Here is a 25,345-nt window from a genome sequence, read left to right as displayed (position 1 = left end):
CTGCAACCTCTACCTCCCAAGTTCAAGCAATTCTCCTGCCTCAGCCTCCTGAGTAGCTGGGACTACAGGTGTGCACCACCATGCCTGGCTAATTTTTTAGTTTTTAGTAGAGATGGGTTTTCACCATGTTGGCCAGGCTGGTCTCGAACTCCTGATGTTGGGTGATCTACCCACCTTGGCCTCCCAAAGTGCTGGGATTACAGGCATAAACCACCACACCCGGCCCTTAATTGCCCCTCTATTTATTATTATTTTTTTAGAGATGTAGTCTTGCTCTGTCACCCAGGCCGGAGTGTGCAGTGGCGCCATTTCAGCTCACTGCAACCTTTACTTCCCAGGTTCAAGCGATCCTTGTGCCTCAGCCTCCCATGTAGCTGGGACTACATGCCTGGCTAATTTTTGTATTTTTAGTACAGATGGGGTTTTACCATGTTGGCCAAGCTGGTCTCAAACTCCTGACCTCCAGTGATCAGCCTGCCTCAGCCTCCCAAAGTGCTGGGATTACAGATATGAGCCATCATGCCCGGCTTTAATTACCTCTTCAGAGGCCCTGTCTCCAAATATATTCACATTGGGGGTTAGGGTTAGGGTTTCAATACATGAATTTTGAGGGGACCACAATTCAGCCCACAGCACATATACATATGTATGTGTGTGTATTTCTATAAATAAACCAAGGACACACAACCAAGTTACATGTTTTCAAAGATACATATCCTAGATTTATATTGATATGCTAATATTATATGTTCTATGTATCCTACAGATATATAGTACATTTATATATGTACATTATATATTGTACATTAGGCATAATTTTGTGTACACGAACATCTCAGAAGCACACTCAGCAACTTTATATGGTAATATCCTCTAGGGAGGGAGATGAGATTGAGGGAGGCTGATGGGAGCTTTATGTTATTTTTTTGTTTGAAAATTTTTTACATCAAACCTTATATTCAAATACTGTGCCATACATCAAAAAGTACAAAACAGAAACTTGCCTAAGGACACACAGCCCTTCCACAGCAGAGCCTGGACCTGCGGTTGGCAAAGACCCAGTTCATTCCATTCTTTCTGGTTCACACTACCCGAGTTTACCTTTTTACCAACAGCCTCTACCCACCACCCTGGTTATTGCATATCACTCGCCTTTTCTTCATCACCAAGTATCCTGAAGTATCACACTCACCTGTCCTTCCTCATGCCCAGAGTCTCACTGTCACCCAGGCTGGAGTGCAGTGGTATGATCTCGGCTCACTGCAACCTCCATCTCCCGGGTTCAAACGATTCTGCTGCCTCAACCTCCCAAGTAGCTGGGACTACAGGCGCCCACCGCCATGCCCAGCAAATTTTTGTATTTTTGTAGAGACAGGGTTTTGCCATGTTGGCCAGGCTGTTCTCGAACTCCTGACCTCAGGCAATCCGCCTGCCTCGGCCTCCCAAAGTGTTGGGATTACAGGTGTCAGCCACCTCGCCCGACCTTCACTTACTTTTCTGACCTTTATTTCCTAGCATTCTCCTAAATACACCCACTACTTGTTCTTTCAACCCTTTAATATGCTTTTCACACTCTCTAAATGTAATGTTGTAGCTGGAATTCCAACACTTCTAGAGTTGCCAGATAAATACAAGACACCTAAAGTTGAATTTCAGATAAACAACAAATGATTTTTGGTGTATGTCTTTCCAATTTAACTGGATGGGCTGGGCACGGTGGCTCATGCCTATAATCCCAGCAATTTGGGAATCCCAGACGGGCAGATTACCTGAGCTCAGAAGTTCAAGACCAGCCTGGGCAACATGGTGAAACCTCGTCTCTACAAAAAATAAAAATTTAACCAGGTGTGGTCGCATACACCTGTGGTCCCAGCTACTTGGGAGGCTGAGGTGGGAGGATGGCTTGAGCACAGGTCGAGGTTGCAGTGAGCCGTGATCGCACCACCACACTCCAGCTTGAGTGACAGAGCAAGATCCTAACTGGATGTCCACATTTTTATTTGCTAAATCTAGCAACGCTATTCCCCACACTTTGTATCCCTAATACAGTTAGCACTTTCTGTTTTACATAATTGTTACTTGTGTTCACACAAGAATTAAAAGTTCTGATCAGGCAGGCAGGATATGGGTCATCCATAAGGTTGGGCACACAGTAGTAGTTTCCCAGGAAGTATTTGCTGAACTCAATGATAGAATGTTTTACAAGGATACAGGAAAATTGCTCCTCTCATTCCTTACCTCATTCCCACCTCCAGCAGTTGTTCTTGATTTTGACTAACTAGGTATTAGTTACCTAATCCAAGCCCTTTTACATTATAACTCCATGTACATAGACTTGTACCAGTTCAAATGGGCTAACTGAAATATAGAGTCTGGTTTGGGTAATCTAAGGTTCTAGTCTTGGCTCTCCGATTGACTAATGGTACAGTATAAGTCTAATTTCATCTCTTCAAGCTTCAGCTTTTCATCTATAAAACAGTAACAGGAAATGCCTTATACAACACTCATGATTAAGTCAGATAATCCAGGTCAAGCACTAAGCATATAGTAATGGCTCAATGTATGCTAAGTACTACAATATTGAATCTTGGGAGCTTTCCACTTATTGATTCATTAATTTGGTCAAAAAATCTTTGTTGCAGCTTTTATGTGCATTAGCAGGGAACTGTGCTGGTGATGGAAATAGTGATGGGTAAAATAGGCTTATGCACATTTTCATAGCTCTACCTATCACAGATATAGCCAATAGTTTAAAAAAAAAAAGAACAAATATGTAATTACAAACCGTAAAATGTTGCATGAAGGGAAATACTGGGGGGCTCTAAGAATTTATAAAAGGGGCCCTGAGATAGCTCAGGAAGAGCTTCCCTGAGAAATGATGGTTGACATTAATTGAAAACACCATATGCCAGTGTATTCGTTTGCTAGGGCTGCCAATAACAAAGTACCACAGACTAGGTGGCCTAAACAACAGACATTTATTGTCTTAACAATTCTGGTGGCTAGAATTCCATGATCAAGGTGTGGTTACCTTGAGGTCTCTCTCCTTGGTTTGTACATGGCTGTCTTCTCCCGGTGTTTTCACAAAACGATGCAGGAAAGAAAGGCTAATCGATAATCAGAGGAACAAACGCAGCTGCCTGTTATGTAGCTCAGGTTCCATAATGACATTCTTTTAAGGCGCAAGATAACTTAAAGTTCCAACAGCTTTGATTTTGAATTACGTTCGCAGCATTAAACCATCAAAGAGTAAGACTCAGCAGCTTTGTCTAGCATGTTTTAACAGCTTGACATATTTACATACTGTATCATTCTCACCCCTCTTAAGTGTACGATTTTTAGTACATGTATAGTGCAACCATCCCCACTATCCAGTTTGGAGGCATTTCCATCTCACCGAAAAGATCCCGAGTACCTGTTTGCTATCAATCCCCAGGCGGGTTCCCACTTGCAGACCCAGGTTTGCCTAATTATTTTCAGTGTTTTTGCTAAGTCGAAATGACCTTACAGATCCAAGATAACTCTCCAAAGGAAGTCAGGACTAGGATCCCAATGAATATGAATATGAAGCATATGTTCATCAGTACACCAAAGTTATGTCAAGGCTGGGTCTGTATGTGAGAAATTCCTTAATCCATTGCCTGAGCAAAAACACAGGTTGGCTGCTCCACATAAAACTTATTTTCTAAACGGGGCAAAAGAAGTAAGCGCGTGCCCCCATCCCCGGCACGCGTGCATCTGAGTAGGAGGTAAGCGCACGGCATGTGGCCGAATTTGATGAGTAATGTGCATCCAAGACAGGACCACGGCGCTGCTGTGTGCGCCTGCGCAGCTTCGCGAGCGCCTGGACACAAGTAGCCCAAACCCCGGCTCGAGATCCGTCTGTTCAGCTGTTGTGGCGCCGCCGTTTTGGATCTAAGCGCCTACCCGTGACACCCAGAGAACCCAGGCCTGGCAAGTAAACCCTCTACCCCCTCACTTTCTCTACCCAGCGCTCACAAGAAGCAACAAGATGACAAGACCGCGCGCCCGGGCCACCAGGGAAGCCCCTCTCTCGCTTAGCCACACCCCCTTGGTTGCTAAAATGCCTAGTCCCTGCCCCTCGGGCCGACGCCAGCAGCCACGTATCACGTTTGTACGTGTCTCGGCCTAAAAGCGGAAGTTACGCAGGGACTCGCGAGCGCTGTGGCGGCCCTGAAAGGATATAGGCCGTGGAGGGAAGGGGGCGGGCAGACGGCATAGGAAGGCGCCGGAAGTGGTCCCGCAGAGGCGGGGTGGGAGTGGGGCTGCCGAGGCAGTGCATTTGGCTGTAGCTGGGCGCCTCGGTTAGGTGCGCTGTCAGTCCTTTCCGAGTGCCTGGCCCAGTCTCTCCCGCCTCGGCCCAACATGGACTTCAGAGAAATTCTCATGATAGCTTCCAAGGGACAAGGTGTCAACAATGTGCCGGTAAGTAGCAGCTGGGGCATCAATGTAGGGGACCCTAGTCTTCCAAGTTCGGAATGTGTGTGGCCCATGAAACTTCTAGGCAGCCGCCTATCGGCTCCGGGAGAGGAAAGACCCGGACGCCTTATTTCCTTTTCTTGGGTTTATACTCTTGGGAACTCGGGAGAAAGGAGCTTGGGACGAGACGCGGGAGCCTTCCTGTGAATGGGTTTCGCCAGCTTATTTACCCCTGCAACAGGGACTTTGCGGTTTGGGTGTTGTAGCTAGAATTGCGTGAAAGCCGTGAGTGAGCTGTGCCTGGCACGCGGTGGATTCTAGCTCTGGTAGTTTTTGGCTTCCACATAAACTTCAGCTCAGAGATTGGGAAGGAAATATGTATGTAAGGGAGTTAGGGGGTTTGGGGTCCTTGGCTTGATAGCTTTTTGGCTGGCTTCTCATCGATCTTCAAGTCAAACGTTTAGCGATTTCTTGAAAGAATTCTCTGACTCGGCCCCACCCACTCAGCCACCGAGGTGATTAAATTATCACCTCCCAGGGGATGGGTATCATCTTTTGGGAAGAGAGGGTTAGCAGATTCCACGAAATCCTTGGCCAACAGAATAGGTGAGCTAGTTTCAGCTTCTGTTTACTTGTAGCCTTCCAGATTTCAGTCTTTGTTTAAAATCTAGGTCCCATTTGCTCAGTAGATGTTTGTCAATTCGCTTACAGTCGCAAGAGCGGTGTAAGAGTTCAATGGTAAAGTGGTGGAGAGCGCCTGGTTTCTGGGGGTTGTGGCTGTTTTGCATAAGCTAATCATTTCCAGATTTTCAGATGGTACCCACAGCACAGCTGTAAACCGATAAGTTGCATGGTGATGCCTGCGGTTTGAGCAGTGAGGTGTAGAACTAAAACGGCTCTGAAAGTCAATTCAGCTAGAATTTATTGAGCTCCGACGAAGTGCTCTGCATTTCCTAGATATTCGTATATTGCAATATTCGTTTTTTTCTCTTCTGCAGCTTTTTTTTGTCTTCTGAGGCTAGTTCATTCTTTTATCCCTTTGAAAATATTGATCTGAAAAAGGTCTATATTTATGTTTATAAATATATGTATATATACACACACACAGCCATCCGTTATCCCAAGAACTCTGAATAACCATTCCTCTAAGCCGTGAGTCATAAGCTTTGCATGTTGAAGGTATAGACTCAGACCTTTGAAACCCAGATCAACAGATTTACTTTCCAGAAGCATCTGTAAATTTTCCAGATGAATCAATAATGGGTCTAGTAACCATTCATCTTTGCATAATTTGGTCTGTATTTCATTCTAGATCTTACTGAATTTCAGTAAAGTTCAAAGATAGTACTAGCTTTGATGCCCAGTACTGTTCTATGGAAGAATCAGAACTAAGTCATTTCTTATTCTGAAAGCCAGTAGCTGCTGGGAGAAAAGCAGACAGATAATCGTAAAGCAGAAAATTTCAAAATATGTGTATATGTCATAATATATGCATTATCTATGATTGGAATAACAGAAGAATCAAAAAGGGGAAAAAATAATTTAAAATTTAATAGATGGTCGGGCGCAATGGCTCAGGCCTGTAATCCCAGCACTTTGGGAGGCCTAGGCGGGAGAATCACCTGAAGTCAGGAGTTTGAGACCAGCCTGACAAATATGATGAAACCCCGTCTCTACTAAAAATACAAAAATTAGCCGGGCATGGTGGTGTGCGCCTGTAATCCCAGCTACTTGGGAGGCTGAGACAGAATTGCTTGAACCCAGGAGGCGGAGATTGCAGTGAGCTGAGATGGTGCCATTGCACTCCAGCCTGGGCAACAAGAGCAAAACTTCATTTCAAAAAAAAAAAATTAATAGATAATATAGCCATATATTTTATGAATCATGCATTCTCTGACCTCTCCCCGCCAAAGCTAGTAAGCCTAGAAGTTTGATTTAGTTACCAGCATTATAATTCTTATCTTTTTATGTGGAATTAAAGTCACAAAAGAAACTATTGAGGAATAGAATAAGACTGTAGTTAAATTTCTTCTTCTTCTTTTTTTTTTTTTTTTTTTAAGATAGAGTCTCACTCTGTCGTCCGGGCTGGAGGCTGGAGTGCAGTGGCATGGTCTCGGCTCACTGCAACCTCCACCTGCTGAGTTCAAGCAATTCTCCTGCCTCAGCCTCTTGAGTAACTGGGACTACAGGCACCTGCCACCACATCAAGCTAACTTTTGTATTTTTGGTAGAGACAGGGTTTCACCATATTGGCCAGGCTGGTCTTGAACTCCCTCCTCAAGTCATTCGCCCACCTCGGCTTCCCAAAGTGCTGAAATTACAGGTGTGAGTCACCACACCTGGCCAAATTTCATGCTTTACTTGATTTGCTTTAACTTGATTCATCTAACTGTTCTATTTACTTTTTCCTTATCAGCTTAAAGTAATTTGGACACTTTCAAACATAAGGCATGTTAACACATTTCTAATATACCCAAACCCCGTATTTAGCATATTAACATTTCCCCATATTTATTCCACCTATTTTAAAAGAAATAAAGGTTTTTTTCTTTTTTTGCCATCTATTTTAAAAGAAATAAAGTGTTTGTTGTTTTTTTGTTGTTGTTATCTATTTTAAAAGAAATAAAGCTTTTTCTTTTCTTTTCTTTTTTTTGAGACGGAGTCTCTGTTGCCCAGGCTGGAGTGCAGTGGTGAAATCTTGGCTCACTGCAAGCTCCGCCTCCCAGGTTCAAGCCATTCTCCTGCCTCAGCCTCCTGAGTAGCTGGGAATACAGCGGTGCACCACCACGCCCAGTTAATTTTTTTGTGTTTTTAGTAGAGATAGGGCTGGTATCAAACTCCTGGCCTCAAGTGATCAGCCCACCTCAGCCTCCCAGACTGCTGTGAGTACAGGTGTGAACCACTGAGCCAGGCCTGTCTTGAAATGTTTCTTGACTTCGATGGTAGCTTAAAAGGATACTTGCTTTGTAATAATCTGTTACCCTGTACACTATGTCTATGATATTTCACAATTATAAAAACAAAGAAATAGAGAGTTGGGGACTATCGTATCAATTAACAGCTTTATTTCTGGCCGGGTGCTGTGGCTCACACCTGTAATCCCAGCACTTTGGGAGGCCAGGGTGGGCAGATCACCTGAGATCAGGAGTTTGAGACCAGCCTGGCCAACGTGGTGAAACCCCGTCTCTACTAAAAATACAAAAATTAGCCACGCATGGTGGGGCACACCTGTAATCTCAGCTACTCAGGAGGCTGAGGCAGGAGAATGGCTTGAACTTGAGAGGCGGAGGTTGCAGTAAGACAGAGGTTGCAGTGAGTGGAGATTGTGCCACTGCACTCCAGCCGGGGTGACAGAGCGAGACTCTGTCTCAAATGAAAAGAAAAATAAAATTAAAAAAAGAAAAGACAGCTACATCCCTCCCTGCCCTATACACACCCTGCTGTTATAAATTTACTTGATTAATTGATCTGAGAACCACAGAGGCTTTGCAATAACTAACTAGGCTGCATCTCTCTCTATTGATTGGTTCATTTTTCCCTGTTCGCCAACTTCTCCCACCTTCATTTGGAACCTATCAGAGCTAATGCTCAGAATTTCAGTCTTCAGAGTTCTTGGGTCAGACCTTTACTATGGTAAGGAAATCCAGTGACTAGCGATGATTAGACTAAAATCCAAACACCTGTACAGCCACTTCAGGCCTTCAGACACTGCAGAGCTTTTTGTTGTTATTTTGAGACGAGTCTCGTTCTGTCACCAGGCTGGAGTGCAGTGGCGCTATCTCTGCTCACTGCAGCCTCCACCTTCTGGGTTCAAGCGATTCTCCTGCCTCAGCCTCCCAAGTAGCTGGGATTACAGGCGCATGCCACCACACCCAGCTAATTTTTGTATTTTTAGTAGAGACGGGCTTTCACCATGTTGGTCAGGATGGTCTCAATCTCCTGAGCTCGTGATCTACCTGCCTCGGCCTCCCAAAGTGCTGGGATTACAGGCATGAGCCACCATGCCCGGCCAGAGCTTTATTTTTATTTTTATTTTTTGAGACAGAGTCTTCCTCTGTCACCAGGCTGAAGTGCAGTGGCATGGTCTTGGCTCACTGTAACCTCCGCCTCCTGGGTTCAAGCCATTCTCTTGGCTCAGCCTCCCGAGTAGCTGGGATTACAGGCACCCACCACCACGCCCAGCTAATTTTTGTATTTTTAGTAGAGATGGGGTTTCACCATGTTGGCCAGGATGGTCTCGATCTCCTGACCTTGTGATCCACCCGCCTTGACCTCCCAAAGTGCTGGGATTACAGGCGTGAGCCACCGTGCCCGGCAGAGCTTTATTTTTTAAAGCTACCTATTGTATCTGTCTTGAGAAGCTGTGAGTATTTCCCTAATCATCATTTTTTTGTTTCTTAATTTTTAACAAATAGTTTTTTATGTTAAAGGTAGGATTGCATCAGGCCCAGAAATAGTAGGCACACTGTCATTTCCCAGTGGAAAACTGAATATATAATAACTGCTGATCAAGGTGATGAAACAAGTTGTCGTCACTGGCTCTGTTTATATATAAAGGAGAAAAGATATTTTTGGTAAACTTGCACTTGATTTTTCTCCCTGGGTTCCAGTAGGAAAAACAAAGTAGTTAACTTGTTTTGGTAGAATACTAGAGCTTAGAATGTGGATTCTTACAGGTTTCACATAGCTATAATTTTTTTTTTGAGACAAAGTCTCACTCTGTCGCCCAGGCTGGAATGCAGTGAGCGATCTGGGCTCACTGCAACCTCTGCCACCCGGGGTCAAGCGATTCTCCTGCCTCAGCCTCCTGAGTAGCTGGGACTGCAGCTGCACGCCACCATGCCCAGCTAACTTTTGTATTTTTAGTTAAGAGATGGGGTTTCGCCATGTTGGCCAGGCTGGTCTCGAACTCCTGGCCTCAAGTGATCTGCCTGCCTTGGCCTCACAAAGTGCTGGAATTACAGGCGCGAGCCACCACACCGGGCCATCACATAGCTATAACTGATGGCTTGTAAAGCATAAGCCAACTTATATGGTCTTTCTCCCAGTGAGACTGTGAAAAACAACCAGAAAAGCTGCTGAAGCTCTGGTATGACCTCCACTGCCACAAACCGAAAGGTAAAGGGCAAACCTTCATGTGGTACCAGGTATACCAGAATTTGGGGGTCTGCCTATAGCCCCTTAAGGATAAGAACCATAGGTAGTGAAAGTAAGAGCCCAGGACATTAACTAGGACAGCAAATTCAGATGTCTTCAGGGGCCAGGTAGATAATGTAAATTCTTGAAGTAGTCTGGATAAAAAATGATAGGTGCCAAGCTCCATGTATTTAAAAAAAGCCCACGATTTGCATAGTAGTTACATTTTCTTTTAAAGAACAGTGTGGGCCAACAAAAAGTTTTTGTAGATGTCTTTTTTCTGCAGGTAATGTTTGATCTATAATGGATTGTAACTGGATTGCTCCCCACCCTTGGATCTGTTAACCTTAATAACGAGGTCCTGGCAATATGATATTGAGCTTATTTGAGTGCAGTTTGAGGATGGCTACCTGGGAAGACGCAGACTCCACAAAGCAGACAGATAATCCTACAGCAGAAAATTTCAAAATGTGTGTATTTCAGGATGTATGCATTCTCTTATGTGCCAGATAGTTCTTCTGCCTTACTAAATAGAATATAATGTAATCCAGCCTGTGGCTTTTTTTCTTTATAAACATGATTCTCCACTGGGCTACCCCTATGGGATAGGGGAGCTGTCTTTTAAAACATTCCAGTACCACATCTTTTGATAGCAAGGTCTGATTGCAACCCCCTTTTGAAAGGTCTTGCTAGCTCAGTGTTAAAAAGATCTATGATCATATGCCTAAGAGAAAGGAAAACATACATCCACATAAAAACTTGTACACAAATGTTCACAGCAGCATTATTCATAATAGCCAAATGGAGTACTCCAAAATGGAGAGATCTGAGAATCTTTTATATAGGCAAGGTCTAGGGAAGCTTAACAGGATTTCAGTATTTTCTGTACAAGGTTAATGCATAGTTGCAGCAATTTGGTAGTAGGCAGTGTTTCTTTTTTGGGAAGGGTGTATTTAACATTCCACATTAAGGGTGGAATAGTAAAGGGGTCTCTTATCTCAGTCAGGTTTTTTTTGTTTTGGAGACAGAGTCTTGCTCTGTCGCCTGGGCTGGAGTCCAGTGATGCCACTTCAGCTCACTGCAACCTCTGCCTCCTAGGTTCAAGCAGTTCTCCTGCCTCAGACTCCCGAGTAGCTGGGACTACAGGCATGCACCACCATGCCCAGCTAATTTTTGTATTTTTTTTTTTTTTTTGAGACGGAGTCTTGCTCTGTTGCCTAGGCTGGGATGCAGTGGCATGATCTCGGCTCACTGCAAGCTCCGCCTCGCGGGCTCACGCCATTCTCCTGCCTCAGCCTCCCGAGTAGCTGGGACTATAGGCATCCGCCACCATGCCCGGCTACTTTTTTTGTATTTTTAGTAGAGACGGGGTTTCACTGTGTTAGCCAGGATGGTCTCGATCTCCTAACCTCATGATCCACCCGCCTCGGCCTCCCAAAGTGGTGGAATTACAGGCGTGAGCCACCATGCCTGGCTAATTTTTGTATTTTTTGGTAGAGATGGGGTTTCACTATGTTGGCCAGTCTGGTCTTGAACTCCTGACCTCAAGTGATCCACCCGCCTTGGCCTCCCAAAGTGCTGGGATTACAGACGTGAGCCACCACTCCCGGTGAAGGGTTTTTTGTTGTTGTTGTTTTTGGAGATGGAGTCTTGCTCTGTCACTCAGGCTGGAGTGCAATGGCATGATCTTGGCTCACTGCAACCTCTGCTACCCAGGTTTAACCCATTCTTTTGCCTCAGCCTTCCAGTCTTTGCTGGGATTACAGGCATGTGCCACCACGCCTGGCTAATTTTTTTTTTTTTTTTTTTTTTTTGTATTTTTAGTAGAGATGGGGTTTCATCATGCTGGCCAGGCTGGTCTCGAATTCCTGACCTCAGGTGATCCACCCACCTCGGCCTCCCAAAGTGCTGGGATTATAGACATGAGCCACCATGCCTGGCCAAGGGTCTTTTATCTCAGCCATGTAGTCTGAGCCTGGTACAAAAAAATAAGGAAGTTAATTTAAAACAAAAGGTCATTAATTAATAGGTCATGCTCCAAGACTCCGTCTCCAAAGTCAACCTCCTCGGGGCTGAACAACCTTTAGAAGCCCCAAATAGACTCTCCATTTTCTTTCACAGATCTGAAGATGACTTGTCTCATGTCTGGGGCAGTGTTGGATTTCTAGCCTAGAGCAGTACCTCTCAACTAGTGTTTTAGGGAGAGGGTCTTTTAGAAACTACTGTTCACCTTTTTCCCATAGAGGTTCTGTTATTTCCCTTCCCCATCACTACCAAGATAATCTCTTTCTGAATAACAATTAACCTTTATAGTGCTTACTCTGTGCCAGGCACTGTTCTAAACACTTTATATATTAATTAATTTAATCATCATAATAACCATATAATGAACAGTATTTTACTAATGAGAAAACTGAGGCCCGTAACTTGCCCATGGTCACAGAGCTAACGCTAGATATGGTAGAGCAGAGAATCTAATCCAGGCAGATTAGCTCCAGAGTTCTTGCTCTTAATCATGAGCTTGTGTTGAATGAGGGGCGTGTACTGAGGATGGTATAGTGAGGAAGGTTGTTACCTACACAGCTTGAACCCATCCAGTTCCCTATCCCCAACTCCAGCCTTAGGCAGTAACTCTGTTTTTTGTTTGTTTGTTTTTGTTTTTTAATGACATTCTTAGTATACAGTAGAGTCTGATGGGAGACAAATGTAAAGGCTGAACCAAAATCATTTGGAAACTGATAGGCAGAAGGATATTTACAGCTTGTTTAGGACAGTGCCAGCATGGTTAACAGAAGTAGAGTCTGAAGGTGAGGGAGGATAAGATAGAAGTTTGGTTGTAGACCTTTCTGAAGTACTGGCATTATCCAAATGGCAGGTGGAAATTAGGGAAAGGAGGTTAGAACTAGAGATCCAAGTGTTGGAGTTAAATTAAAAACTAGAGATGAAAGTGGTGGAGCCAGGCATTGTGGCTCACGCCTGTAATCCCAGCTCTTTGGGAAGCTGAGGTGGGCAGATCATGAGGTCAGGCGTTCGAGACCAACCTGGCCAACGTGGTGAAACCTGTCTCTACTAAAAATACAAAAGATTGCCTGGGTGTGGTGGCAGGTGCCTATAATCAATCCCAGCTACTTGGGAGGCTGAGGCAGGAGAATTGCTTGAACTCAGGAGGTGGAGGTTGCAGTGAGCCGAGACCACGCCACTGTACTCCAGCCTGGGCAACAGAGCGAGACTCCATCTCAAAAAAAAAAAAAAAGAAAGTGTTGGAGTTAAATTAGAAGTGACCAGCATGGGCAACAAAGTGAGACCCCCCCCCCCCCCCATCTCTACAAAAAATACAAAAGTTATTAATAGCCAGTTGTGGTGGTGTGTGCTTGTAGTCCCAGTTACTCGGGAAGCTAAGGTGGGAGACTCACTGGAGCCCAGGAGTTTGAGGCCACAGTGAGCCAAGGTCATGCCACTGTACTCCAGCCGCCTGGGTGACAAATCAAGCAAGACCCTATGTATTTCTAAAAAAAAAAAAAAATGAGATGTGTTGTAGTGAGAACATTTTGGGGCTGAGTTAGGCGATCTGGATTCTAATTCAGACTCTGCTATAAACCGTGTGATTGCCAGTAAATACACAGGTGTTCTGGGCCATTTCTAACATAGAGGTTGGACTAGAGACTCCATGAGACACCTATCTGATATTATTACATTTTATAATCAGGTATGTTTTTGTAAACACAATAACAGTAAAATTTACATTTAACTCCATAGCAATTATGAATAGCATCTTTTGGGGCAGGTTATTAATTTTTATCCTCTTAGCCATCCAGCTAAGCAGTTCTAATGGAACCATTGGTTTTCCAGGCCTACTTTCTTTCTCTGACTCTGATGTTCTGAGAAAATTTTTAAAAACTGTGGTGATTATTAAAGTTAAGGATGCAGCATTCTTTGAATATTCCTAACTCCTAATTCTAACCAGTTATAAATCTCTTATGTAAAGCCATCAAGAAATTTATATTTTCTACAGTTGAAACAATATGTTATCTCCTGGGTAAAGAACAGCTTTCATGGAGGAATTGACTTTTTTTTTTCTTGAGACGGAGTCTCGCTCTGTCGCCCAGGCTGGAGTGCAATGGCGCGATCTTGACGGACCGCAACCTCTGCCTCCCGGGTTCAAGCAATTCTCCTGCCTCAGCCTCCCGAGTAGCTGGGATTACAGGCAATGCGCCATCCCGCCTGGGTAGTTTTGTATTTTTAGTAGAGATGGGGTTTCTCCATGTTGGTCAGGCTGGTGTTGAACTCCCAACCTCAGGTGATCCACCCACCTCAGCCTCCCAAAGTGCTGGGATTACAGACGTGAGTCATCACGCCTGGCCAGGGATTGACTATCGATTCCAACATAACATACAGTAGTTGGTGTACACATGTTTCTAGACTGATGTCTCCTTATTTTCTTAATCTGGCCTAGATGATACAGTTTAAATGCAAGGAACAGATATGTTTTAAAGTGGCTTAATATTTCTAAAGCTCTTGGCTTCAGAGTTACAAATCTTGGCAAAATCTCTGATGTTGTATTTAAATGACAAGCTTCACTGTGGTGGATCATTCATTGGGGTGTAGCAGAATGACTGAGTTGGCTTGCAGTGTAATAAAATGGATATGCTTAGGATAAAAGAAACTCTTGTCCAGCTGCTTTCCATGAAGCTCAAACAATGAAGCAGCCTGGTGCCTTGACTCAGATTCAGAATTGATGGGTGCATCCTGATGTGCTGCTGCTAGAGCTAAATATGACCATGTGATGCGAGGGGAAGTGCCAAATAGTTCTTCTGGGTTATTAAATAGAATATAATTTAATCCAGCCTGAAGCTTTTTTTTTTTTTTTGTCTCTCTTTTTAAAAATGTTTCTCCACTGGGCTGCCCCTCTGGGGAACTGTCTTTTAAAATATTCCATTACAACACATCTTTTGATACCAGGGTCTATTGCAACCCCCTTTTGAAAGGTCTTGCCTGCTCAATGAGAAAAAGATCTGTGGTCATATACCTAAGAGAAAGGAAAATGTGCATCCACATAAAAACTTGTACACAAATGTTCACAGCAGCATTATTCATAATAGCCAAAAAGTAGAGACAATCCTAATATTCAGTTGATGAATATAAAAATAATGCATGGTATATCTACACAATGGAATATTATTCAGCCACAAAAAGGAAGGAAATATTGATACATGCTACAACATGAACTTTGAAAACATGCTAAGTGAAAGAAGCCAGATACAAAAGGCCACTGTATCTGTCAGTGTTCTCCATGGAACCAGTAGGATTTATTTTAGGGAATTGATTATGGAGGCCTGACAAGTCTGAAATTTCTCGGGCAGGCCAGCAGGCTGGAAAATCAGGCAGGAGTTCATGCTGTAGTCTTGAGATAGAACTCCTTTTCTTAGAAGCCTCGGGTTTTGCCCTTATGCCTTCATTGGCATGATTGGATGAGACCCATCCACATTATGGAGGGTAGTATTCTTTACCTAAAGTCAACTGATTGTAGATATTATATCTACAAAATACCTTCATAGTAATGCTTAATGTTTGATTAAATAACTGGGTATTATAGCCTAGTCCAATTGACATATAAAATTAACCATCATAGCTACATATTATACGATTTCATTTGTATGAAATGTCCAGAATTGGTAAATGCATAGAGACAGAATGTAGATTAGCGTTTGCCAGGGGCTGAGGGGAGACAAGAACATGGAGTCATTGCTAAAGCTAAGAGATTTTTTGGGAGAATGATTAAAATTTTCTGGAATCAGATGGTGGTGTTGGTTATACTCTGTGGATGCAGTTGACCCTTCAACAACATAGGTTTGAACTGTGTGGACCCACTTATACATGGATTTTTTTCCAATAAGTGTTTTTTAAATTTGTGACAATTTAAAAAAACCTGCAGATGAACATAGCCTAGAAATATTGAAAAGAATTAAGAAAAAAGTATATCAGGATTCATAAAATGTATGTTAATTGACTATGTTATCAGTAAGGCTTCTGGTCAACTTTGAGTTGTTAGTAAAGTTTTTAGGCAGTCAGAAGTTATACATGGAATGTTGTTGTTGTTGTTGTTGTTGTTTTGAGACAGAGTTTTGCTCTTGTTGCCCAGGCTGGAGTACAGTGGCGCGATCTCAGCTCACTGCAACCTCCACCTCCTGGGTTCAAGCGATTCTCCTGCCTTAGCCTCCTGAGTAGCTGGGATTATAGGTGCGTGCCATCACGCCCAGCTAATTTTTTGTATTTTTAGTAGAGATGGGATTTCATCATGTTCATCAGGCTGGTCTCGAACTCCTGACCTCAGGTGATCTGCCCGCCTCAGCCTCCCGAAGTGCAGGGATTACAGGGGTGAGCCACCGCGCCCAGCCGGAATTTTTTCTTACCACACAGGGTGGTGGCATCCCATGCTACCATGTTTAAAGGTCAACTGTATATCAAAAACCATTTAATTGTATACATTAAATGGATGAATTTTGTGGTATATGAACTTTATCTCAAAGATTTTATTTTTGAGACAGAGTCTTGCTCTGTCACCCAGGCTGGGGTACAGTGGCACAATCATGGCTCACTGCAGCCTCCACCTCCTGGGCGGAAGCCATCCTCCCACATCAGCTGTGTAGCTGGGACTACAGACGTGCGTCACAGTGTCCGGCTAATTTTTGTATATTTTGTAGAGATGGGGGTCTCATTATGCTGCCCAGGCTAGTTTCGAACTCCTGGGCTCAATCAGTCCTTCCACCTCAGCCTCCCAAAGTGTTGGGATTACAGACATGAGCCACCATGCCTGGCCATTCAAAGATATTTCCAAAAATATAAAGATGATCTCTAGTGACCCAGTCTTTTTTTTAGGTTGTGAACCTAAACTTTGTCTAAGGGTGTTTTAATATCTTATTGGTATTTGTGCCGTTGAGGTTTTTTTTGGTTTTGGTTTTGGTTTTGGTTTTTTGTTTTTTGTTTTTTTTTTGAGATAGGGTCTTACTCTGTTGTTCAGGCTGGAGTGCCATAGCACAACCATGGCTCACTGCAGCCTCGACCTCCCTGGCTGAGACAATCCTCCTGCCTCAGCCTCCCGAGTAGCTGGGACCACAGGCATATGCCACTGTGCCCAGCTAATTTTTAAATTGTTTGGAGAGACAGGGTCTCCCTATATTGCCCACGCTGGTCTGGAACTCCTGTGCTCAAGCGATCCTCTCAAATTAGCCTCCCAAAGTGCTGGAATTACAGGTGTGAGCCACTATGCCTGGCCTGAGTACATTTTTAAGCTGCAGAGGATATAAGAAATTAATTGATTATGGCTCAGTTCATATAAACAAGATTAAGCCTCATTAAAGCAGTGCTGACCTTGCCTTACTGCTAGCCTTTTAAGTTGTTGAAGATCAACAAAATAGACATTGTATAGATTTATTGAATTTCTGCTGCATCATAAGGACAGTACAACAAGTACTGCAAAGTTGTTGGGTTAAATGTGAGACCAGCTTAAGTATCCTTAATGATTAGAGCTGTTTAAAAAGGCAGAATTTGAAGTTGACTTATAAATTGATGAGAATAGGTGTATACTTTGAAAAAAAGCTAAAAGTAGCCTTTGTTATTCTTTTCAAAGCAAATCTGAGTTCCTGAACACCACCTTCCTTGTTTTTCTGCCTTTCCTGTATTTTTGTTCCCTAAGTCAGTGTTTCTTTTCTTTTCTTTTCTGTTTTTCGAGACAGAGTTTCACTCTTCTCACCCAGGGTAGAGTACAATCACCCAGGCTGAAGTGCAGTGGTGCGATCTCGGCTCACTGCAACCCTTCACCTCCTGGGTTCAAGCAATTACTGCCTCAGCCTCCAGAGTAGCTGGGATTACAGGTGCCCACCACCACGCCTGGCTAATTTTTGTATTTTGATGGGGTTTCACCAAGTTGACCAGGCTGGTCTCGAACTCCTGACCTCAGGTGATCCACCCGCTTCAGCCTCCCAAAGTGCTGGGATTACAGGCGTGAGCCACCACGCCCGGCCTCAGTCAGTGTTTTTAAAGAGCAGCACATATAGGGCCTGGATATAAATGGTATACAAATATACCATTTAAAATATTTCTACTTTTTTTTACAAATAAAATATTTTTTATTTTAATAGTATGTATTTTTTTTTTGAGATAGGGTCTTGCTCTGTTGCCCAGGCTGGAGTGCAGTGGCGCGATCTCGGCTCACTGCAAGCTCCGCCTCCCGGGTTCACGCCATTCTCCTGCCTCAGCCTTCCGAGTAGCTGGGACTACAGGCGCCCACCACCACTCCTGGCTAAGTTTTTTGTATTTTTAGTAGAGACAGGGTTTCACCGTGTTGGCCAGGATGGTCTCAATCTCCTGACCTCATGATCCGCCCACCTTGGCCTCCCAAAGTGCTGGGATTAAAGGTGTCAGCCACCGTGCCCGGCTTAATAGTATGTATTTTTATATGAATTGGAAAAATATAACTAGTTGTTCAAGTCAGTCATTTTGTGGATATTATTGCTGAGGTAAAGCTATAATAATGGCTCATGATGTTTTTGTTTTTGTTTTTTTGAGACCGAGTCTCACTCTGTTGCCCAGGCTGGAATGCAGTGGCGTGATCTTGGCTCACTACAACCTCTGCCTCCTGGGTTCAAGTGATTCTCGTGCTTCAGCCTCCCAACTGGCTGGGACTACAGGCGTGAGCCACCATGCCTGGGTAATTTTTGTACTTTTAGTGGAGGCAGGGTTTCACCAGAGTTCGAGGCCAGGCTGGTCTCGAACTCCTGACCTCAAGTGATCTGCCCGCCTCGTCCTCCCAAAGTGCTGGGATTACAGGCGTGAACCACCGCACCCGGCCAACTCTGTATGTTTTTTTAAATTATTAAGTAATGGTAGGGGTAGTATACCACAAAGGCAAAAATCATAAAGGTAGTATGCAAATGACTGAAGCTTACTGAACACTGCATTAAACTATGCCCCATTGACACTGATGTTTTCCCTTTTGGATACCAGTATTCAGTCAAGAGCAGCTTTTTGGTTTGTCATATCCCACTTTCTATCTCTTGCAGTCCCAGGTTAAGACAAAAGATACCTATCCCAAAATCATGTTAGATAGTGCTCAATGCTGGGTTATTTGGACAGCAAACCAGTCCTGTTTAAAATAAGTAACGCTAATATATGTATTTGCATTTTTCTTGGGGAAAACCTTGTATGGGGCTTTGATTTGTATGGGGCTTTGTAACTCTATGAGCTATATAATGGACAGGGACAGGAAATTTTTGTTTTTTGTTTATTGAGACGGAGTCTTGCTCTGTCACCAGGCTGGAGTGCAGTGGCGCGATTTTGGCTCACTGCAGCCTCCGACTCCCTGGTTCAAGCAATTCTCTTGCCTCATCCTCCCAAGTAGCTGGGCTTACAGGCAGGCACCACCACGCCCAGCTAATTTTTGTGTTTTTAGTAGAGATGGAGTTTTACCATGTTGGCCAGGATGGTCTCGATGTCTTGACCTTGTGATCCGCCTGCCTCAGCCTCCCAAAGTTCTGGGATTACAGGCGTAAGTCACTGCACCCAGCCTTTTTTTTTTTTTTTTTTTAAAGAGATGAGTTCTCACCATGTTGTCCAGGCTGGCGTCTTAACTCCTGGGCTCAAGCGGTCCTCCCGCCTCAGCCTCCCAAAGTGCTAGGATTACAGGCTTGAGCCACTGCGCCTGGCCAGGAAAATCTTAAGTGTTAGTGAAAAAAAATCCACCTTCTTCTGCTTCCAAATCCCTTAATGGGATGGAGTGGAGTGAGTGTGTGCCTCTGCTTATGAGTTTTTTTCTATGTCTTCATTTGAATCATATTCATGGTGCCCTTTCCACAATGAAAATGTAAGTTCCTTGTGATTAATACCTATGTTTGTGGTTCTTTTCTTGTAAACAAGGGCAATTTTATATATATCTAGTTAGGTTAGCAGTATTACTTCTCCTTTCTCCTCTCCCTTCTCCCTTTTCTCCTTTAAATATTGAGCCCCTATCCACTATGGAAAGAGTCTAAAATTAAATTTACAAAGATATGGACTTTAAAGGATCTCACTGTGGCCTAGCCAAGGTGACTGGGAAAGAAATCTGGATGCTGTCTTGGGACTTCTCTCTATTAGGGATATGTCACTTCTCAGCATTGCTATCATGTGAGATTTTCAGGTTGGATTAGAGCCTGCTTCCTTGGCCAGCTGCTTTGTTGGCAGACTAATTTAGTTGAAACTTCCAGCCTGTTTCAAGATACGTCGTATTTGGCAGCCTTATAGTAAGCACATATCGTTTGGTTTTCCTCCAAGAATTTCATACATATTTGGGAATACTTTTTTGGTTCCTAAGTTGTTCCTAAGTTGTCTCAATTTGTTCTTGGACATGTTTCTTTTTCTGCTAGCCACAGCAACAGGTACGTTAGATGAGAATGCATCTGCCTAACAAAACAAAAAAAGGAGGATACTTTAAAAATCTTATTTCCTGGATTTAATGGTCGTAGAGGTGAATCATCCCTGGTCTGAATTTATTTTAGCTCTATGTTCATCATATTTCTCTCATAATAGGTACTTATAAAGTGGAAATATTTTTCCTTTTGTAGTTCAAATTAACATTACTTGAGTTTAGTAATTTCTTGATGCAGTTACATAAAAACTGAGGTCCAGAGACTTCATCTGTGCCAGGATAATGTAAGCTTTTTTTGGGTGTTATAGGAACCTGTCTAAAAAGGAGGTTGTGAGGCAAATTAACATTTAGTGAACATAAGAGCTACAGTTAAAGGTTGCTGGGAATTGGGCCTTTATTGCATAGATTTTTTGAAATGCTTTTTTGCTATGGTTTGCCCCAGCCTTTGTGTGTGGTCAAAGTAAAACCTCAGTGTTTCCGTGTTCTAAGCAAAATAAAACATGTAGCTATGAGTCTCTACTAGAATGTCATCTGGAGTAGTCAGGAGAGAAAATAGTTGTGAGGAGTAGTTTTTTCTGTTCGTTTGAAAAGTTGGACTTTGAAATGCTTCTTTCTAAGGCAGGCTATTTTTAAACCCAGAATTTTATACATTTACTTACTTACTTACTTACTTACTTATAGATTGATTGATTGAGACGGAGTTTTGCTCTGTTGTCCAGCCTGGAGTGCAGTGGCGCAATCTCGGCTCACTGCAACCTCTGCCTCCTGGGTTCAAGCCATTCTCCTGCCTCAGCCTCCTAAGCAGCTGGGATTACGGGTGTGCGCCACCATGCCTGGCTAATTTTTGTATTTTTAGTAGAGACGGAGTTTCGCTATGTTGGCCAGGCTGGTTGCTAACTCCTGACCACAGGTAATCCTCCCACCTCAGCCTCCCAAAGTGTTGGAATTATAGGCGTGAACCACCGCACCTGGCCTAAATCAGATTTTTTTTTTTTTTTTTTTTTGAGACAGAGTCTTACTTTGTCGCCCGGGCTACAGTGCAGTGGCACAATCTCGGCTCACTGCAACCTCTGCCTCCCGGGTTCAAGCAATTCTTCTGCCTCAGCCTCCTGAGTAGCTGGGATTACAGGCACCCGCCACTACGCCCAGCTAATTTTTTGTGTTTTTAGTAGGGATGGGGTTTCACCATGTTGGCCAAGCTGATCTCGAACTCCAGATCTCATGATTCGCCCGCCTCCGCCTCCCAAAATGCTGAGATTACAGGCATGAGACCCTGAGCCCAGCCTAAATCAGAATTTTAAAACACAAATAATCGATTCTTCTAAGTGGTGATTTCATTTAGTTACCCAGTCCAGGTTCTTTTTTGGAAAATAGCCTGAAAACAGTGTTTCTGTGAATTGTTCATTTATGCATTATTTTGGGATGTTACATGGAAACTTTGTACCCCAAAATCACCATACGTAATAAATAGTCTGAAATTTTATAGCTAAGCTTTATTATGGGTTATATGATCTCTCAATTATTCCGAATAGGTTTCACAGTTAACATTTATACCTCTTATTACCTGGCACAGTGCCTTATACCTAATAATGTATTTTAAAAGTTGAATTGCTTGTAACTTTTACTGTTTTTGTTTTTAGAAAAGGTATAGTTTGGCAGTGGGGCCTCCAAAAAAAGACCCAAAAGTTAAAGGTGTCCAATCAGCAGCTGTACAAGCTTTTCTTAAAAGGAAAGAAGAGGAGCTGAGACGAAAAGGTATGTATCTATAGCCTTATTCTCAATTTTAAAGTATTCCATCTTCACCATCTAGCTTGTACTAAACCAGCGGCTGTTTATAAAAACATAACAGGCCAACAGATTTGGGAGGGTGTGTGTGTGTGTGTGTGTGTGTGTGTGTGTGTGTGTGTGTGTCCAGGTTAACTGACTGTATTCATGGCTTTACATATGTTATCTCGATCATTTGTATAAACGTTTTCCTTTTTTCTCCCCTTGAAGTAACAGCTTTTTGGGGGTTAGTAGCCATGTCTTCTAATTGGCCATAGTAAGTCCCCAGTAAGAACTCCATTCTTTCTTTAATCTTGGTTCTGAAAGTGTTTCTACCCATTTTGTATTTTAATTTTTATTAACAGAATGCTATCTAAAAGGCTAAAGTAGAGATAAGTTTTAAAGTCTTTATTTCGAATAGTTCTACTTCATGCAAATACAAAGAAACTGATTCAATATGTTTAAGTATTCATTGAATCATAATTAATAACAACTACTAAGTGGATACTAATGTTCTCTTAACTTGGTAATGTATTTGGTTTGAAGTATTTTGTATATTTAAAGCTGAAAACCAAGTCTCCCACTTGCTTAGTCATATAGAAAAACCCATATGTCTCCCACTCATTATGTAAAGATGACTCAATTGATACTTGTTCAAATGACTTCCTCATTTGATTCCTAGATGTCTTCAAACTGTAACCTGAACATTGTGTTTTGACTTGAGCATACTGCAATCTTGAGATCTCGAAGTAATAACATATTCTTGTTTTGTCCCTTTTAGCCTTAGAGGAGAAAAGGAGAAAAGAGGAACTAGTGAAAAAGCGAATTGAGCTCAAACATGACAAGAAAGCAAGAGCTATGGCCAAGAGGACAAAGGATAATTTCCATGGTTACAATGGGATTCCTATTGAGGAAAAGTCAAAGAAGAGGCAGGCAACAGAAAGCCATACCAGCCAAGGAACCGACCGAGAGTATGAAATGGAAGAAGAGAATGAATTCCTGGAGTACAATCACGCAGAGTCAGAGCAGGAGTATGAGGAAGAGCAAGAACCTCCCAAAGTTGAAAGCAAACCAAAGGTCCCCCTTAAAAGTGCCCCACCACCCATGAACTTCACTGATTTACTCAGGCTGGCTGAGAAAAAGCAGTTTGAACCAGTGGAAATCAAGGTAGTGAAGAAATCAGAAGAGCGACCTATGACCGCAGAAGAACTTAGGGAGCGAGAATTCCTTGAACGAAAGCATAGGAGAAAAAAACTTGAGACAGATGGAAAACTACCTCCAACTGTGTCCAAAAAGGCACCCTCTCAGAAAGAAAGTGTGGGCACAAAACTTAGCAAAGGTTCTGGAGACAGGCATCCTTCTTCCAAAGGAATGCCCCTTCCTCATGCTGAGAAGAAATCAAGACCCAGCATGGCCAATGAGAAACACCTCGCTTTGTCTTCATCCAAATCCATGCCAGGAGAGAGGATCAAGGCAGGATCTGGCAATAGCTCCCAACCCTCACTTCGTGAGGGCCATGACAAACCTGTTTTTAATGGAGCTGGAAAGCCTCATTCCAGCACCTCTTCACCAAGTGTCCCAAAGACTTCTGCTAGCAGGACTCAGAAATCTGCTGTTGAGCACAAAGCCAAAAAATCTCTGTCCCATCCTAGCCATTCCAGGCCTGGGCCCATGGTCACCCCACACAATAAGGCTAAGAGTCCAGGTGTCAGGCAGCCAGGCAGCAGCTCTAGCTCAGCCCCTGGGCAGCCCAGCACAGGGGTTGCTCGACCCACAGTTAGTTCTGGCCCTGTGCCTAGGCGCCAGAATGGCAGCTCCAGCTCAGGACCTGAGCGATCAATCAGTGGATCCAAGAAGCCAACCAATGACTCAAATCCCTCTAGGCGGACAGTCAGTGGTACATGTGGCCCTGGACAACCTGCAAGCAGCTCAGGTGGCCCTGGGCGACCCATCAGTGGTTCAGGTAGTTCTGCAAGACCCTTGGGCAGCTCTCGTGGCCCTGGCCGGCCTGTGAGCAGTCCACATGAACTTCGACGACCAGTGAGTGGCTTGGGCCCCCCGGGGCGGTCTGTCAGTGGCCCTGGGAGATCCATAAGTGGCTCAATTCCAGCTGGACGGACTGTCAGTAATTCAGTCCCAGGAAGACCAGTGAGCAGCTTGGGACCTGGGCAAACAGTTAGTAGCTCAGGTCCCACTATAAAGCCTAAGTGCACTGTTGTCTCCGAAACAATTTCTTCCAAGAATATCATTAGCCGGTCCAGCAATGGACAGATGAATGGAATGAAGCCTCCCCTATCTGGCTACAGAGCTGCCCAAGGTAAAATTTCCCCTCACCCGAAAGAGTATATATTTGTCATTAGGAAATTGGAAAGAGTTTTTATATTATCAGGGACCCTTTGAACCCCTCATGTGCTGTCCTTTAATGTGCTGTAGTGTTGATAGAATCGTGATGTTTTATCTGCCTTGTGGTTGAGAGTTCCTTGTTTTTTTGTTTTTGAGACAGGGTCTTGCTCTGTTGCCCAGGCACAATCACAGGCTCAAGCAGTTCTCCCACCTTAGCTTCCCAGGTAGCTGGGACTATAGGCGTGTGCCACCATGCCTGGCTAACTTTTTATTTTTTATAGAGATGGGGTTTCAATATGTTGCCTATACTAGTTTCTAACTCCGGGGCTCAGAGATCCGCCTTCCTCAGCTTCCCAAAATACTGGGATTATAGTCATGAGTCACTATTCCCTGCTGAGAGTTCCTTTAATGGCTTGGAAAGGTCTTTAGAAAGAGACTTGTCTAGGATCTCTGTGTTCACCCTTGAAATGTCCCCAAGTGTGATAAACTTAGCTTTGTGATTTGTGAACATTCAGGGTGAATGTACGTGACTTACATATGTATGCTACAATGGATGAATTAATCTACTTTTTCCTGAGGACTAAAGAGACCTGTCTTCAAGGATCAGAGTATAATCGGAAGCTTATTCAGCAGATATTTCTTGGGCACCCGTTATGTGCCAGGAACTGTTTTTAGATTGTACTTGTGTTTCTGCTTGTTATAATGGTTAGTATCAAGATCCTAAACACCGATCCTTCAGGAATCTGCTGTCCCAAGGTATATGATCATTGGTGGCACCTGCTAGCTGCTAGGTCGTACTTGCTTTATGCTAATAGACATTTATTAAAGCACTTGTTAGGCTCCACGGAGAATATAAAAAGGAACCAATGATTGAATTACTTGTTTTAAATTTCCTAGTTCAACTAGACCATTGATTCTTAACAAGGGCAATTTTGCCCTCCAGGGGACTTTTGGCAATCGTCACAACTGGGGATGGGGGATGCCACTGGCATCTACTGAATAGAGGACAGGGATGCTGCTGACAAACAATGCATGGGATAGCCCCCTGACAGCAAAGAATTATCTGGTCCGAAATGTCATTGAGCTAAGGTTGAGAAACTAAGCTAGGGAGACAAGCCATGCATATTAAAAACAACCGTAGAAGAACAAAAGAAGTGTCTGTAATCAAAAACTAGAAAGTAGTTGTTCCCAGATCCTGGGCTGTTGATCAATGCCTGTCTTTTGCAAAGTTTTTATCAGTCTTTTGGTAAAATGACAAAAATA

At 43.4% G+C, this 25,345-nt stretch overlaps 1 protein-coding gene across 1 annotated transcript in view; it reads left to right on the top strand.

Annotated features, from left to right (window-relative positions):
- The first annotated feature begins 4,129 nt into the window (after nt 1-4,129).
- Nucleotides 4,130-25,345, top strand: part of SPTY2D1 (SPT2 chromatin protein domain containing 1) — a 28,087-nt gene continuing 6,871 nt past the window's right edge. Inside the window, exons 1-3 of the mRNA XM_508321.7 lie at nt 4,130-4,446; nt 21,616-21,730; nt 22,521-24,056. Coding sequence (XP_508321.5) covers nt 4,387-4,446; nt 21,616-21,730; nt 22,521-24,056 — 1,711 coding nt within the window. The 5' untranslated portion in view covers nt 4,130-4,386. The remainder of the gene's footprint in view (nt 4,447-21,615; nt 21,731-22,520; nt 24,057-25,345) is intronic.

This window comes from Pan troglodytes, chromosome 9 (assembly GCF_028858775.2).
Source record: "Pan troglodytes isolate AG18354 chromosome 9, NHGRI_mPanTro3-v2.0_pri, whole genome shotgun sequence".
NCBI lineage: Eukaryota > Metazoa > Chordata > Mammalia > Primates > Hominidae > Pan > Pan troglodytes.
Note: the sequence above shows the minus strand (reverse complement) of the source record. Positions and strands in the feature narration are given on the sequence as shown.